General features: G+C 42.4%; 1 protein-coding gene across 2 annotated transcripts; it reads right to left on the minus strand.

Annotated features, from left to right (window-relative positions):
* Nucleotides 1–1,413: 1,413 nt before the first annotated feature.
* LOC110514444 (sodium-dependent neutral amino acid transporter B(0)AT1) lies at nucleotides 1,414–15,400 on the minus strand. Of its 2 annotated transcripts, XM_090187638.1 has the most exons (12): nucleotides 14,980–15,400; nucleotides 9,353–9,493; nucleotides 9,059–9,196; nucleotides 8,584–8,765; nucleotides 8,295–8,405; nucleotides 7,924–8,036; nucleotides 4,480–4,608; nucleotides 3,985–4,141; nucleotides 3,453–3,657; nucleotides 3,046–3,205; nucleotides 2,109–2,271; nucleotides 1,414–1,865 (listed from the first exon to the last, which is right to left on the minus strand). In XM_090187638.1, the coding sequence occupies exons 1-12, from the start codon at nucleotides 15,182–15,184 to the stop codon at nucleotides 1,647–1,649; spliced, it is 1,923 nt and encodes a 640-aa protein (XP_090043764.1). In that variant the 5' UTR covers nucleotides 15,185–15,400; the 3' UTR covers nucleotides 1,414–1,646. The 2 variants fall into 2 exon arrangements, with proteins under 2 accessions (XP_090043764.1, XP_090043773.1); XM_090187647.1 differs by lacking the exons at nucleotides 1,414–1,865; nucleotides 2,109–2,271 and having other exon boundaries at nucleotides 3,042–3,205; nucleotides 14,980–15,308.
* Nucleotides 15,401–15,943: the final 543 nt, after the last annotated feature.

Here is a 15,943-nt window from a genome sequence, read left to right on the forward strand (position 1 = left end):
ATCATGCAATCAACTCCATCAAATAAGTTGAAATGTATTAGGAAATATTTAGTTGGAGGATGGGCATGCTACCCTTTTAGAAACAACAACCTGATCCTAAACCCTCGTAACAACCTGAACCTAAACCCTCGTAACAACCTGAATCTAAACCCTCGTAACAACCTGAACCTAAACCCTCGTAACAACCTGAATCAAACCCTCGTAACAACCTGAATCTAAACCCTCGTAACAACCTGAGCCTAAACCCTCGTAACAACCTGAACCTAAACCCTCGTAACAACCTGAATCTAAACCCTCGTAACAACCTGAACCTAAACCCTCGTAACGACCTGAACCTAAACCCTCGTAACAACTGAACCTAAATCCTCGTAAGAGCAAGCTAATACAGAGTCGCAGAAACAGTGGAGATTCATAAAAAACTACAGCAAGAAATAATGAGAACTACATTTTAAGAGGACTAATTTATGACTTCAGTTGAATAGCTAACTCTGCCCTCTAGTACTGCGGAATGAAAGTATGCCCTCAGAACAGCCTCAATTCGCTGGGGCATGGAATCCTACAAGGTGTTGAAAGCATTCCACAGGGATGCTGGCCCATGTTAACTTAAATGCTTCCCACAGTTGTGTCAAGTTGGCTGGAAGTCCTTTGGGTGGTGAACTATTCTTGATACAACTAGGCCACTAGGCAGGGTAGCCTAGTGGTTAGAGCATTGGGCTGGTAACCGGAAGGTTGCAAGTTCAAATCCCCGAGCTGACAAGGTACAAATCTGTCCAAGGTACAAATCTGTCCTTCTGCCCCTGAACAGGCAGTTAACCCACTGTTCCTAGGCCGTCATTGAAAATAAGAATTTGTTCTTAACTGACTTGCCTAGTAAAATAAATAAAAAATACACAGGGAAAACTGTTGAGTGTGAAAAACCCAGCAGCGTTGCAGTTCTTGATACAAACCGGTGTGCCTGACACCTACTACCATAACCTGTTCAAAGGCACTTAAATCTTTTGTCTTGTCCATTCACCCTCTGAATGACTCACACACAATCCACGTCTCAAGGCTGAAAAATCCTTCTTTAACCTGTCACCTCGCCTTCATCTACACTGAGTTGGAGTGGATTTAACAAGTGACATGAAAAAGAGATCATATCTTTCACTTGGTCAGTCTGTGTCATGTAAAGAGCAGGTGTTCTTAATGTTTTGTACACTCAGTGTATGTTAAGTATTATGTTTACCAATAGATGGCAGTATTGACTCAATATGTAGTTTGCTTCCCACTATCTGTAGCCCTTTAATGTCTGCTTTAACCTCAAGAGGCCTCAGGTAGCTTGTGCCAGATACATTCCTGTAATGTTATTCTAAGTTACAATGAAATACTAACATGTACTTGGGTGTCCGGAGTCCTCGATCTAAGAAGCATCCTCAGATACGACAGTTTTCATTCATAGACAAATCAGTGTACAAGTTCTACAGCAATACTATGCTAAAAATATCTCGGTCAGATTCAAATCAAATCACAACACACTTTACAGAATGAAAGAAATGAAAGAAACAGTGATTAATAAATTATAACAGTACATACGTTTATGAAAATTAATATACATTAAAGGCTTTGTTTTTCTTTAGTTTTTATTGGTGGTGAGTTAATACGGGTAATCAGGTACGGGATTCTCCATCCTGAGCCTTGTCGTTCACGTCCATTTGGTTAGAGACTGTTTTGAGCTCTTGCTGTTCAGACTTTCTATTTCTCTTCCTCCGTAAACATCTGAAGAGAGCAGTGCCAGGCACAGCTAGACTGGGTATCCCTGCCAGGATAAAGATTATTACATAGATCCAGGCTGGATAGGGCTTCTCCTCCAATGTAGGGAAGTTTTCCTGTAACGGAAGATGAATGGTATAAGGCTTTTAGTATGTCCGTGTTGTCACTGTACAGTACTGTACCAGATGGAGATTATGTGAATAGTGGAGCTATACATGTAAACATAGGCATGTGGGAAATCTTTGTTTGTGAGTAGTATGTTAAGAGGCCTAAAAACAAATGACAGATACATGTATGTGTTGCAATTTGGATGTTTTGATTTCAACAGATTTATAGAATTGACAGAGCAAAAACCGTACCGATTCAGGATTCCAGGTTTTATATAGGAGTGTTTCGGTGACTTTAGTGATAAAGTAGAACACAAAGATGACAAGCATGATGGCGGGGCTGAGAAATCTCCATGTGATCTGCCAAAAGAAGTTGGGCTTGTGGCCGATCATGAACTTTATATCATCGTTGAACCTGGCACAGAGAGAGAGAGAGAGAGACACAAAACAATTGTTATTATACAGTACCAGTCAAAAGTCTGGACACACCTACTCATTCAAGGGTTTTCTTTATTTTTACTACTTTCTACACTGTAGAATAATAGTGAAGACATCAAAATCAAGAAATAACCCATATGGAATCATGTAGTAACCAAAAAAAGTGTTAAAGAAATCTAAATATATTTAATATTTTACATTCTTCAAAGTAGCCACCCTTTGCCTTGATGACAGCTTTGCACACTCTTGTAATTCTCCCAACCAGCTTCATGAGGAATGTTTTTCTAAAAGGCACAGTCCCCTGACTTCAACACACTTGAGATGGTTTGGGATGAGTTGGACCGCAGAGTGAAGGAAAAGCAGCCAACAAGTGTTCAGCATATGTGGGAACTCCTTCAAGACTGTTGGAAAAACATTCCTGAAGCTGTATTCATTTGAATTTATTACTCACCTATCAATACCATAGAGGTACACAACCCCGCCCATCTCACAGAATGAATTTATTACTCACCTATCAATACCATAGAGGTACACAACCCCGCCCATCTCACAGAATTAATTTATTACTCACCTATCAATACCATAGAGGTACACAACCCCGCCCATCTCACAGAATTAATTTATTACTCACCTATCAATACCATAGAGGTACACAACCCCGCCCATCTCACAGAATGAATTTATTACTCACCTATCAATACCATAGAGGTACACAACCCCGCCCATCTCACAGAATTAATTTATTACTCACCTATCAATACCATAGAGGTACACAACCCCGCCCATCTCACAGAATGCAATGATCAGCAGAGGAATGGAACCAGCAAAGCTGTCAAAGAGTGACAGCCAGTAGTTCCCTGAGCCTTGGACAAATATCAGTCCAACAATGCAGCAGAGGACACATGTTATCCCTGTAACAGAATAAAGAACATGAGTTAAAGATATTTAATAAAGAGGTTTCAATCTCTCAACATTGGAGAAAATAGGTCTGGATTGCTCTTGTCCAGAAACAGACTGGCCATGGGGCAGTTCGAGCAAATGAAAGATAGGCTGGTCCATCTTTAGACCAATGTGGGATTTTGGTCCGAAGGAAATTAATGGGCTGGTGTGTTGTCTGAGCTGATGTACGGTCCCAGTCTTTCCCAGCTCTTGTCTCACCTGTGGTGGACTCCTTGGGCCAACTCTTGGGGAAAACCCCCAGGTCCTGAAGTGGTACCAGAACTCCTTCGATATTGCCAAACATGGAGGACAGGCCGAGACAGAAGAGCATGATGAAGAACAAGACTGACCAAACAGGAGATGCAGGCATCTTAGTGATGGCCTCTGTGAACACGATAAAGGCCAGACCAGTTCCTTCAACCCCCTGCATCAGGACACATAGAGAAGGAGTGTTACTACACTGTATAGGACTAGGATATTCAGTGTATAGTTCCCTTTGGGATTGCCATTGCCATATAGTCAAGCTAAAATAATATTCTTATATTGTCAGTATTTATACGATGAAATGAAAAGCTTGTGGAGCATGTATGTAAGAGACCTTAGCTTAGCTTTAAAACTCTGGTTTCCCATTCACTGATTAGGCCTACTGCTGGACTAAAAATCACTTTCAATGGAGAATCTCATTGAGCATGCTTTTTAGTCCGGGACTACGGTTAATCTGTGTCTGGGAAACCAGCCCTAAAAGTCATACCTCGCTGAGGAAAGTGTTCAAGTCACAGGTCTTCAAGTTGAGTCCCTGAATGACCTCTGGATATGTTCCATTGAGACTCTGGAGAACCTGATCATAGTTGCTCTCAGTGACGTTTCCCTCGGGGAGATCAAATGTATTCAGCAGCGCCAGGATATTTCTACAGAATCATTGTGGAAAATGAGTTGACGTCATGGCCTCTTTCGTGGTAACATTACATCTAACTATGTCACATTGGCTATCATACTGTCATATCGGAGGTAGGGGGCACTGTTAGGTACATGTAGGGTTGCAAAATTCCCAGATTTGACAGAAATCGTGGTTCCCAGATGTCCTGCTTATCCCATCCTGATTCTACAACTCTTCCAACTGGGATTTCTGAAAAACCTGGGAATTTTGGGAAAGGTGACGAATTTTGGCAACTGTACTCATATCATATCGGATGCAGTGAGTACTGTAGTAGGAACATGTCATCTACAGAGACGGGTAGATTCCTACCCGCCAAGACAGTTGTCAAATCTCTCTGTGGCTCTGAAGCCAATGATGGTGTAGATGACGGTTGCAGCGTAGACGGAGGTGAAGCCATTGACGGCAGAGATGATCACTGCATCCTGTTCACAGTTGTTACTGGGGATCAAAAACAACAACGTCCTGCTCAAATCAAATCAAATTTATTGGTCACATACACATGGTTAGCAGATGTTAATGCGAGCGTAGCGAAATGCTTGTGCTTCTAGTTCCGACCGTGCAGTAACAGCTAACAAGTAATCTAACAATTTCACAACAACTACCTTATATACTGTACACAAGTGTAAAGGAATGAATAAGAATGTGTACTGTCATGACGTTGCCCTGTTGGTGAGGTTTATGATCCTCATAAATACCTTCCCCCCTTTCCTCTCTCTACTCTACAGATGTGACTGTTGGAAAGCCCTTTGTTAACATAGAGAGAGTCTGGTAACATCAAAAGGGTGGGAAACAGAATCATATTTCGGTAATCCAACCAGCTGAAAATATGCGTTGGTACTTAAAGAATATGATGTCAGATCAGTTGTCATCTGAGACATTGTTACTGATGACAGGATGACATAAACTGTATCTTGGAAAGTCTACACATCCTAATTATCATGAGAAAATGAGAGAATGGTTGTTATGAAGTAACAATTCTGCTCACTCAGTGCCCAAGTGAACAGACGTTGGTTGTAAACTATGAACCTTCAAACTATGAACCTACAACCTTCTCTCCCACCACTACATAAGGCCCTTCACGAAAATGTAATTTTGTTGTTCCCAAGGATGTGAGGACTGCTGTCCATACGTTAAAAGGGCTAATATCAACTACAGAACTAAGCCAACCTCAGTGTGAGCTCTGGTTGCAAACGGTTGAACGACAATAAACTAACGAAATTAGCATCGTGTTCCCAGTGAAGCGAGGACTGCTGTTCATACCTTAAAAAGGGTGGATTTCAACGTGGAGGTGACGATCGACACGCCGGAAGGATGAATTTCGACTATACCAGCCAGAATATAGCATGAGCGTATAGTATGGCAACCTGGTATGAACTTTGAACTCTTATTTATTAAAGAAGTGTTACCTCCTAGCCGTTGAGTTAGCAGCAGCAGTTGTAAACGTGGGCTAGGAAAGGACGGACAAAGTATTTGTTCTACCACACAACGACGGTCCTACAACGTATCCACTTTACCACCAGACATTCTTGAGAGGACAAGAGATCCCTGCTGGGCAACCCAGCCTTCCATCTACGACCAATCTATCGAAGCGCAGCTCAGAGTAAATATTTCTTGCATTTTCCTTCTCCAAATGAGTGGTTATTTAGAATGCATAAGATTCTGTATTTACGATAGCATAGCTTCACGAGGTCCGATAGTGACCCAAACATTTTGTTCCTCAGTCTTCCCCTGCTTTCATTCAAACCCAACCCCCTTTCTTTGTGTAACCAGCCGTCATATCGGTTCCGTCCACCAGGGACATTTTCTTGCATGACATAATTAGTAATCAATGTATGATCCATCCTGTGTATATGTAATTCTGTGTGATTATTTAGGTATTTAGTAAAGAAATAATTAAACCAAATGTTGTATTGCTGATTCAACTTGTTAGCCAGGGTTCGTGAAGAATTTACGATTTTCAGATGAGACTGAATAAGGTGACGAATAATGATGGACTGCTATTGAGGTAAAAGATTACCAGGTCTTTAAGAGTTTATTCAGAAGATAACAGCTCTCTTAACATTATTTCGTGGTGCCCCGACTTTCTAGTTAATTACCTTTACACGATTAGTTTAATCAGGTAATATTAGTTAAAGAGAAATTATTTTATAAAATAGCATGTCATATCACTTCATCCGGCATAGCAAAGACACGACAGTACATATAAATATATGGATGAGCGATGGCTGTGCGGCATTGGCAAGATGCAGTAGACGCTATAGAGTACAGTATGTACATATTATTATTATTTTTTTTTTATTTCACCTTTATTTAACCAGGTAGGCTAGTTGAGAACAAGTTCTCATTTGCAACTGCGACCTGGCCAAGATAAAGCATAGCAGTGTGAACAGACAACACAGAGTTACACATGGAGTAAACAATTAACAAGTCAATAACACAGTAGAAAAAAAGGAGAGTCTATATACATTGTGTGCAAAAGGCATGAGGAGGTAGGCGAATAATTACAATTTTGCAGATTAACACTGGAGTGATAAATGATCAGATGGTCATGTACAGGTAGAGATATTGGTGTGCATATCAGATGAGTAATGCAGGGTATGTAAACATTATATAAAGTGGCATTGTTTAAAGTGGCTAGTGATACATTTATTACATCAATTTTCCATTATTAAAGTGGCTAGAGATTTCAGTCAGCATGTTGGCAGCAGCCACTCAATGTTAGTGATGACTGTTTAACAGTCTGATGGCCTTGAGATAGAAGCTGTTTTTCAGTCTCTCGGTCCCAGCTTTGATGCACCTGGACTGACCTCGCCTTCTGGATAATAGCGGGGTGAACGGGCAGTGGCTCAGGTGGTTGTTGTCCTTGATGATCTTTATGGCCTTCCTGTGACATCGGGTGGTGTAGGTGTCCTGGAGGGCAGGTATGCCCCCGGTGATGTGTTGTGCAGACCTCACTACCCTCTGGAGAGCCTTACGGTTGTGGGCGGAGTGGTTGCCGTACCAGGCGGTGATACAGTCCGACCCGATGCTCTCGATTGTGCATCTGTAAAAGTTTGTGAGTGTTTTCGATGACAAGCCAAATTTCTTCAGCCTCCTGAAGAAACGCTGTCTGTGTGGGTGGACCATTTCAGTTTGTCCGTGATGTGTACGCCGAGGAACTTAAAACTTTCCACCTTCTCCACTATTGTCCCGTCGATGTGGATAGGGGGTGCTCCCTCTGCTGTTTCCTGAAGTCGACGATCATCTCCTTTGTTTTGTTGACTTTGAGTGTGAGGTTATTTTCCTGACACCACACTCCGAGGGCCCTCACCTCCTCCCTGTAGGTTGTCTCGTCATTGTTGGTAATCAAGCCTACCACTGTAGTGTCTTCTGCAAACTTGATGATTGAGTTGGAGGCGTGCATGGCCACGCAGTCGTGGGTGAACAGGGAGTACATGAGAGGGCTGAGAACGCACCCTTGTGGGGCCTGTGTTGAGGATCAGCGGGATGGAGATGTTGTTTCCTACCCTCACCACCTGGGGGCGTCCCGTCAGAAAGTCCAGAACCCAGTTGCACAGGGCGGGATCGAGACCCAGTTGCTGAGACTGAGCATGTCCTAATATGGACACCATAACGCTCTATTTTGGCACAGTTGTCGGGCTTTATAACACAATTCAAAAGTGTCCCAATACAACATAGTAAACCACTTTTTTCCCTAAAATATATAATACATTGATTAAACAATAGTAGTTTAGATGGTTGATTGTGACTTACTGCACAGAGTTGTAGCTCGAAAAAGATATGAGTCCACCAAATGCTATGGAGAAGGAATAGAACACCTGGGCACCTGCATCCAGCCAGGTAGTTGGGTTGGTCAGCTCTGTCAACTGGGACAACAACACAACGTTTTGTCCCATGAATCAGATTTACCTGATTTATATATGACCTATTTATCTGATGTCAGTTCAGGGATGGGTTTACATATCTTTTAGCGTGAGGTTTTTTGTTTAGTGTAACAGTGTCCCAAATGGCATCCTATTCCCTGTAAAGTGCACTGCTTTTAAACAGGGCCCATATGGCTGTAGTCAAAAGTAGTACACTATATAGGGAATAGGTTGCCATTTGGACCACAACACTTGACTTACGTTCGGGGTGAAGAGAAACACAACTCCACTCAAAGAGCCTTTCAAAGTCAGACCTCTGATCAGGAAAATGCTCAACACTACGTAGGGCAGCGTTGAGGTGACATACACAGCCTATGAGGAGAGGGGAGACAGGGATTTCACTATACCTTCATTTGTATCACTGAGACATGATAACATAAAACTACCTTTATGCTATTTTATTTGTCCATTTTCCAATGTTCATCCATTGTTATTGGTCATAACTGGATATAAATGTGAACGTCATCTCAGATAGATTGAGCTGCTCTACCTTCCCAGTGGTCTCGATGCCTCGGATGATGCAGATATAGAGCACGGCCCAGGCACTGACCAGACACAGCACCATCCACCACTGCAGACCCCCGTTCGCACCAATGTCCGGGGTGGTGTTCAGCGTCTCTCTGTACCAGAAGTAGTCCACTGGAGAGCTCTGCTCACACTCTGACACCAGGCCTGAGACATTTAGGTAAAGAATTTACGAATAATACATTATTATAATTAGACATACATGACTTGATGATTCAAACATAGTGCAATACTTTTGACCCGGGCAAAAGTATTGCATTATAGGGAATAGGGTGGCATTTAGGATGCAGACCATGTTCAGTCATAGTACGTAAGTAAGCCTTTCATTGTAAGGTCTACACCTGTTCTATTCAGAACATGTGAATAATAAGATTTGATTTAATTTGATATCTCATTTTTACCAATCTTGCATGGAGACGGTGTCTGTACTGAACTCTTACCTGTTAGATTGTAATTGGGGGGACATTGGCTCCAAGGCAGCGTCTCTTGGAAGGAGTTAAATAAGTACCACATCACCCAGGCCATGATGGTGTTGTAGTACAGGCTGATCATCAAAGAAACAAACATGGACGCTATGCCTGGTAAGAACACAGAGCAGTGAGTCCATGATGACTCAAGGTTTATTGAAGCATCACGTGTAGCTCTGGTCCCGGGGCGTTTACCTGCTGCTTACATGCAGCAAACTGCACCTTATGTATTTGCCCTGGACCAGAGATAGGGAAAGTGTTGCTTACCAACTCCAGCTAAGTAAGGATGAATTGTTGACCACACGCCTAAACTGCCTTTCCTTAGACGTTGACCAATAGCAAACTCCAGATGGAGCAGGGGAACACCTTCTAGAACCAGTAGGATCAGGAAAGGAATCATGAATGCACCTGAGAACAAAGAGGCCACAATCAAAGCTCTTAAATCATTGGTAAATATCCATGACTCTTACTGACATCTCATGACATACAGACACCTGCAGATGTAATGGAGTGTATATTACAAGTCTTCTGTATCATATATAGGGGTGGCAGGTAGCCTAGTGGTTCGAGAGTTGGGCCATTAACCGAAAGGTTGCTGGATCGAATCCCCAAGCTAATAAGGTAAGAATCTGTCGTTCTGCCCCTGAACAAGGCAGTTGACCCACTGTTCCCCGATAGGCTAAGAATTTGTTCTTAACTGACTTGCCTAGTTAAATAAAGGTTCAAATGTAAATATGAAACACCTGTACTTGGGTTTGGATAAAAACACAGGGCTCATCGATACACATACCTGTCTATCTAAACATACTGGCAAAAAAAGGATGGAGAGAAACAGATGGAGAGAAACAATAAAACCACTTGTGAATCACATAACACTGATGTCCTTTTACGGAGACAAGTCAATGCACCTGTTGCAGGCAGGAATGGCTGAAGTAAAGGATTTACTGTGGCACAGGATAGTGATGGTGTTGGTGGTTCAATGTGCAGGTGATTATCCCTCAGTTCACAACAAACACTTTCCTGTCCATCAGCAATCTTCAGTAGATAACAGTCTTTATCTGCCTTAACAGTCCTTATCTGTCATTCGCTTGTAGTCAAACGTTTTCCATGGAACGTGATGGGATGTTACCGTAAGTCCATTTAGGCTCTCTCTCTGTATTTAGATAAGATAAGAGCGGGGGTGTTTCATTACAATTATCACACTGGGTGGATTTTACTGGGCTAAAGCACCCGATCTACCCTGGGTCGGCACAGGAGAGCCCATGTTGTAGTTACATCCCTCATTAGTGTATAACCATTATAAATAGTCTTCTCTGTGTTTGCCAACAATACAGTAGATGGATATACAGTGTCTTCAGAAAGTATTCACACCCCTTGACTTTCTCCAAATTTTGTTGTGTTACAGCCTGAATTTTAGAGGGATTCAATTGAGATGTTGTGTCCCTGGCCTACACACAATACCTCATAATGTCAAAGTGGAATTATGTTTTGTGAAATTCTTACAAATGAATTCAAGCCCTTTGTTATGGCAAGCCTAAATAAGTTCAGCAGTAAAAATGTGCTTAACAAGTCACAATAGGTTGTATGGACTCTACAATAATAGTGTTTAACATGATTTTTTTAATGACTACCTCATCTCTGTACCCCACACATATGTAAGGTTCCTCAGTCGAGCAGTGAATTTCAAAAACAGATTCAACTACATAGACCAGCGACTTTTTACAATATCTTGCAAAGAAGGGCAACTATTGGTAGAAAGATACAAAAAAAAGCAGACATTGAATATCCCTTTGAGCATGGTGAAGTTATTAATTACACTTTGGATGGTGTATCAGTACACCCAGTCACTACAAAGATGTAGGTGTCCTCCCTAACTCAGTTGCCGGAGAGGAAGGAAACCGCTCAGGGATTTTACCATGAGGGCAATGGACTTTAACCCTCCTGCTGTGTTCTGGCCGAATTTGACAGAGTTACAAGGTTTCTCTCTGAAAATGTAGTTCATTTAATCTGATTGTCATGAGGTTCCATGACTTTGTCCACACAGGGCATCTGATCACAAAAAATACATTTGGATGATTTTCATAACATTTGAGGTGTTTTATTGAACTTTTGTACACCTGTGGTGTTCCCAGTCAAAAATTCCCGGTCATTAGACATGAATGGGTGAGACTACAATTAGTGTATAAAAAAATTAGGTTCAGGCACATGCCCATTCATCAGATGGACATACTTCCTCTCCCAGACCCCCACATGCATGTGAGCTCACACACACACACACCTCACTCCCCTTCTTGGCTTCCATGGCAACCCCCACAGGAACCTTTCCCCAATAGAATCTTTCCCCCGAGGGAACCACACCTGTTGGAATTCTCACAAACAATTACAACATTGTTTTAATAATATATATAACTTTTCTAGCAGCTCTGGTATATAAAGCTTTTTTGAGGCCTTGCTCACATTTCATTCTGTGGCAGCACAATGACCAAACGATATACTATATGTGAAGCTCTTGATCATATCTTTGATCATGACACTGGTGAGGAGGAGAGAGTCCTTGTTAAACTTTGACACAAAGTAGTCTGTGATAAATAGCACAATATGTTTTATCTGAGTATTTGTTATAGTCAAAATAATCCATACATTATGCTTATTCTACCCAAAAACTAGTTGTATGTGCCCAGGGCAATGAGGCCAACAGACCACAAAAAGCAAATAGAAGTTCAAAACTTGTAATGTTCACAAGAACTTAATTTTATAAAAAGATCTAACACAAAATTAGGTGATAATATATGTATTATTATGGATTTATAATCATCTATAATGGGGTGGTCATTTTGGACAGGGAACACAGAATTAATTAACATGAAACGAACTCAACAGGAGGGTCATTAAAACAGTTACAGAGTTTAATGGCTGTGATGGGAGAACATTGAGGATGGATCAACAACATTGTAGTCATTACACAATGATAAACTAATTTACATAGTGAAAATAACTAAAATATTGTATAGAACAAAAATATTCCAAAACATGCATCCTGTATGAAATAAAGCACTAAAGTAATAATGCAAAAATGTGGATTAACTTTATGTCCTGAATACAAAGTGTTATGTTTGGGGAAAATCCAATATCCCTGAACACCACTCTTCATTTTTTTCAAGCATGGTGGTGGCTGCATCATGGTATGGGTATGCTTGTCATCGACTGGGGAGATTTATAGGATAAAACGAAACCTAAAAGAACTAAGCACAGGCAAAATCCTGGAGGAAAACCTGGTTCAGTTTGCTTTCCAACAGACACTGGGAGACGTTCACCTTTCAGCAGGACAATAACCTTCAACACAAGGCCAAATATACACTGGAGTTGCTTACCAAGACGACATTCAATGTTCCTGAGTGGGCTAGTTACAGATTTTACTTTAATATTGTACAATCCAGGTGTGCAAAGCTTTAAAAGACTTACCCAGAAAGACTCACAGCTGTAATTGCTGCCAAAGGTGATTCTAACATGTATTGACTCAGGGGTGTGAATACTTATGTAAATTGTATATTTCAACACATTTGCAAACATTTCTAAAAACGTTTTTTCACTTTGTCATTATGGGGTATTGTGTGTAGATTGTGAATAGTGAATTCAAAAAAAAAGTTGAATTCAGGCTGTAACACAACAAAATGTGGAATAAGTCAAGGGGTATGAAAACTTTCTGAAGGCACTGTAGCATCATGTGTTTGGCGACATGGGCAAAGTGCAATAACTCTGTTATACTAACTGACAATCAGTTAGATATTTTTCCTGGGATCTATCTATAGACTCCAGGCATGTCCTCTCCATCAGTCATTGACAAGTCATTATGACTAGAGGTGTGATGTAAATCAAGCTTTAACACCTATACAAGGCCTGTCAGCATAAGTAGTAGTAATAGATTACTACATCAGCTAATACAATGCAGTGTTTGTGGTGCTGGAGCCTCCATAGAGACAGATCACCATGGAGCCTCCATAGAGACAGATCACCATGGAGCCTCCATGGAGACAGATCACCATGGAGCCTCCATAGAGACAGATCACCATGGAGCCTCCATGGAGACAGATCACCATGGAGCCTCCATAGAGACCGATCACCACGGAGCCTCCATAGAGACAGATCACCATGAAGCCTCCATGGAGACAGATCACCATGGAGCCTCCATAGAGACCGATCACCACGGAGCCTCCATAGAGACAGATCACCATGAAGCTTCCATAGAGACAGATCACCACGGAGCCTCCATAGAGACAGATCACCACGGAGCCTCCATAGAGACAGATCACCATGGAGCCTCCATAGAGACAGATCACCATGAAGCTTCCATAGAGACAGATCACCATGGAGCCTCCATAGAGACAGATCACCATGGAGCCTCCATAGAGACAGATCACCACGGAGCCTCCATAGAGACAGATCACCATGAAGCTTCCATAGAGACAGATCACCACGGAGCCTCCATAGAGACAGATCACCATGGAGCCTTCATAGAGACAGATCACCATGGAGCCTCCATAGAGACAGATCACCACGGAGCCTCCATAGAGACAGATCACCATGGAGCCTCCATAGAGACAGATCACCATGGAGCCTCCATAGAGACAGATCACCATGAAGCTTCCATAGAGACAGATCACCACGGAGCCTCCATAGAGACAGATCACCATGGAGCCTCCATAGAGACAGATCACCATGGAGCCTCCATAGAGACAGATCACCACTGAGCCTCCATAGAGACAGATCACCATGGAGCCTCCATAGAGACAGATCACCATGAAGCTTCCAAAGAGACAGATCACCATGGAGCCTCCATAGAGACAGATCACCACGGAGCCTCCATAGAGACAGATCACCATGGAGACTCCATAGAGACAGATCACCACGAAGCCTCCGTAGAGACAGATCACCATGGAGCCTCCATAGAGACAGATCACCATGAAGCTTCCATAGAGACAGATCACCATGAAGCTTCCAAAGAGACAGATCACCATGGAGCCTCCATAGACACATAAACACCATGGTTAGACTACACATAAACTAGTGACATGAACAGCAGACATGTTTTTCACTGTTCTCATTAGTTCTGTGTTTTTATTGTATTGTAAGTACACTTTATGTACCTGATAACAGTGGAACAATGTGTGCAATGTGTAATTAGAATATGTGTTAAACTGCACCTACAATAATAAGAACACTGTAAAGTAAAGCAAAATCAGTATTTTCCCACGGACACCAAATACAGATTGTACATCAAGCAAATCAGAGAAGAACATGAGCTTTCCCTATACAAGTGATCCCATCCAACCACACCACAGCACAACCCATCCACCCCTTCCAACACCATCCAACCAAACCAAGCCAAACCACACCACACCCCATCCAATCCAACCCCATCCAACCACACCACACCACAGCACAACCAAAGCTTTAAAACACTTACCCAGAAAGACTCACAGCTGTAATTGCAGCCAAAGGTGATTCTAACATGTATTGACTCAGGGGTGTGAATACTTACATAAATTGTATATTTCAACACATTTGCAAACATTTCTAAAAACATGTTTTCACACCCCATCCTACCCCATCCAACCACACTACACCCCATCCAACCACACCACACCAAACCCCATTCAACCCCATCCAACCACACCAGACCACACCCCAACTAACCACACTACACTACACCACATCTAACCCCATTCAACCACACCACAAACCATCCAATCACACCACAAACCATCCAACCCCATCGCAGCCCATCCAACCACACCACAAACCATCCAACCACACCACACCACAGCACACCCCAGCAAACCTCATTCAACCACACCACAGCCCGTCCAACCCCACCACAGCACAACAACACCTACCTCCCCCATGACTCTGGCACAAGTAAGGGAATCTCCATACGTTCCCCAGCCCCACACAGAACCCCACGCAGGTGAGCATGTATTGAGTCTTGTTGTCCCATTTGGGCCTGTCTCCCCTCCCAGCCTCTTCCGTCTCCAGCTTGTCCAGCTCCTCATGGGACAGGATCCTGTCTTCCAGGCCTGGGTTGGGCAGCTGTAGTCTCATGGTTCCTCGGGTGTAGATGGCCAGGTTCAGCAGTGTGACAGGTGGTGTGGCTGGTCTCTAGGTAACCGGTAGCTGGAACACTAGCTGAGGTGTGGAAAAACTGGTTGCCAACTTTGCAAAACAGCCTTTCAGCTGAACTTGTTTAGTAGATGATTGCTTTACCAAGCTGAAGAGTGACACGAGAAGTTATCTTGTCAAGTGTGACTCAACCAAAACAACACGTTCAACAATAATTGATATATTATCTGAGAGGGAGGTGTCAGGGATACACAGAGTCATCCTGTATCTCATATCCTACTGTATATCCACTCTTTCTGATAATGATGTGTATGGCACCCGAGGGTCAAATAGTGATGTTTAACCTCTAGGCTATATGGTTCAACATGCAATGTCAGAGAGGTTATCAACTTCAGGTGTAAAAAACAAGCTCAGTAAAACGCATGGCCAGGTAAATGGTTTATGATTATAGATCAGTAATCGTGTTTAGGCCCAGAGTGTTTCTTTGATCATGTCTGATGGTCAGGATAAAACTCTGGCCTTAATCATGTTCCTTCCGTCTCTCATCTATAGAAAGTCAGTATTTTGATTGCTCAGCAGAATGAGAAAGGGAAGGGGGATACCTAGTCAGTTGTACAACTGAATGCATTCAACTGAAATGTGTCTTTTCTATTTAACCCAACCCCTTCTGAATCAGAGAGGTGTGGGTGGCTGCCTTAATCCACATCCACATCATCAACACCCAGGGAAAAGTGGGTTAAC

This window comes from Oncorhynchus mykiss, chromosome 2 (genome assembly GCF_057628025.1).
Source record: "Oncorhynchus mykiss isolate SJ-2025 chromosome 2, ASM5762802v1, whole genome shotgun sequence".
Classification (NCBI taxonomy): Eukaryota; Metazoa; Chordata; class Actinopteri; order Salmoniformes; family Salmonidae; genus Oncorhynchus; species Oncorhynchus mykiss.

Coding starts and splice junctions, on each gene's coding strand:
- LOC110514444 (XM_090187638.1), bottom strand. CDS start 15,184: ATGAGACTACAGCTGCCCAACCCAGGCCTGGAAGACAGGATCCTGTCC. Junction 9,197..9,352: donor TCCTTACTTAGCTGGAGTTG/GTAAGCAACACT, acceptor TGTTCTTACCAG/GCATAGCGTCCATGTTTGTT. Junction 8,037..8,294: donor TGTTTCTCTTCACCCCGAAC/GTAAGTCAAGTG, acceptor TTGTTGTCCCAG/TTGACAGAGCTGACCAACCC.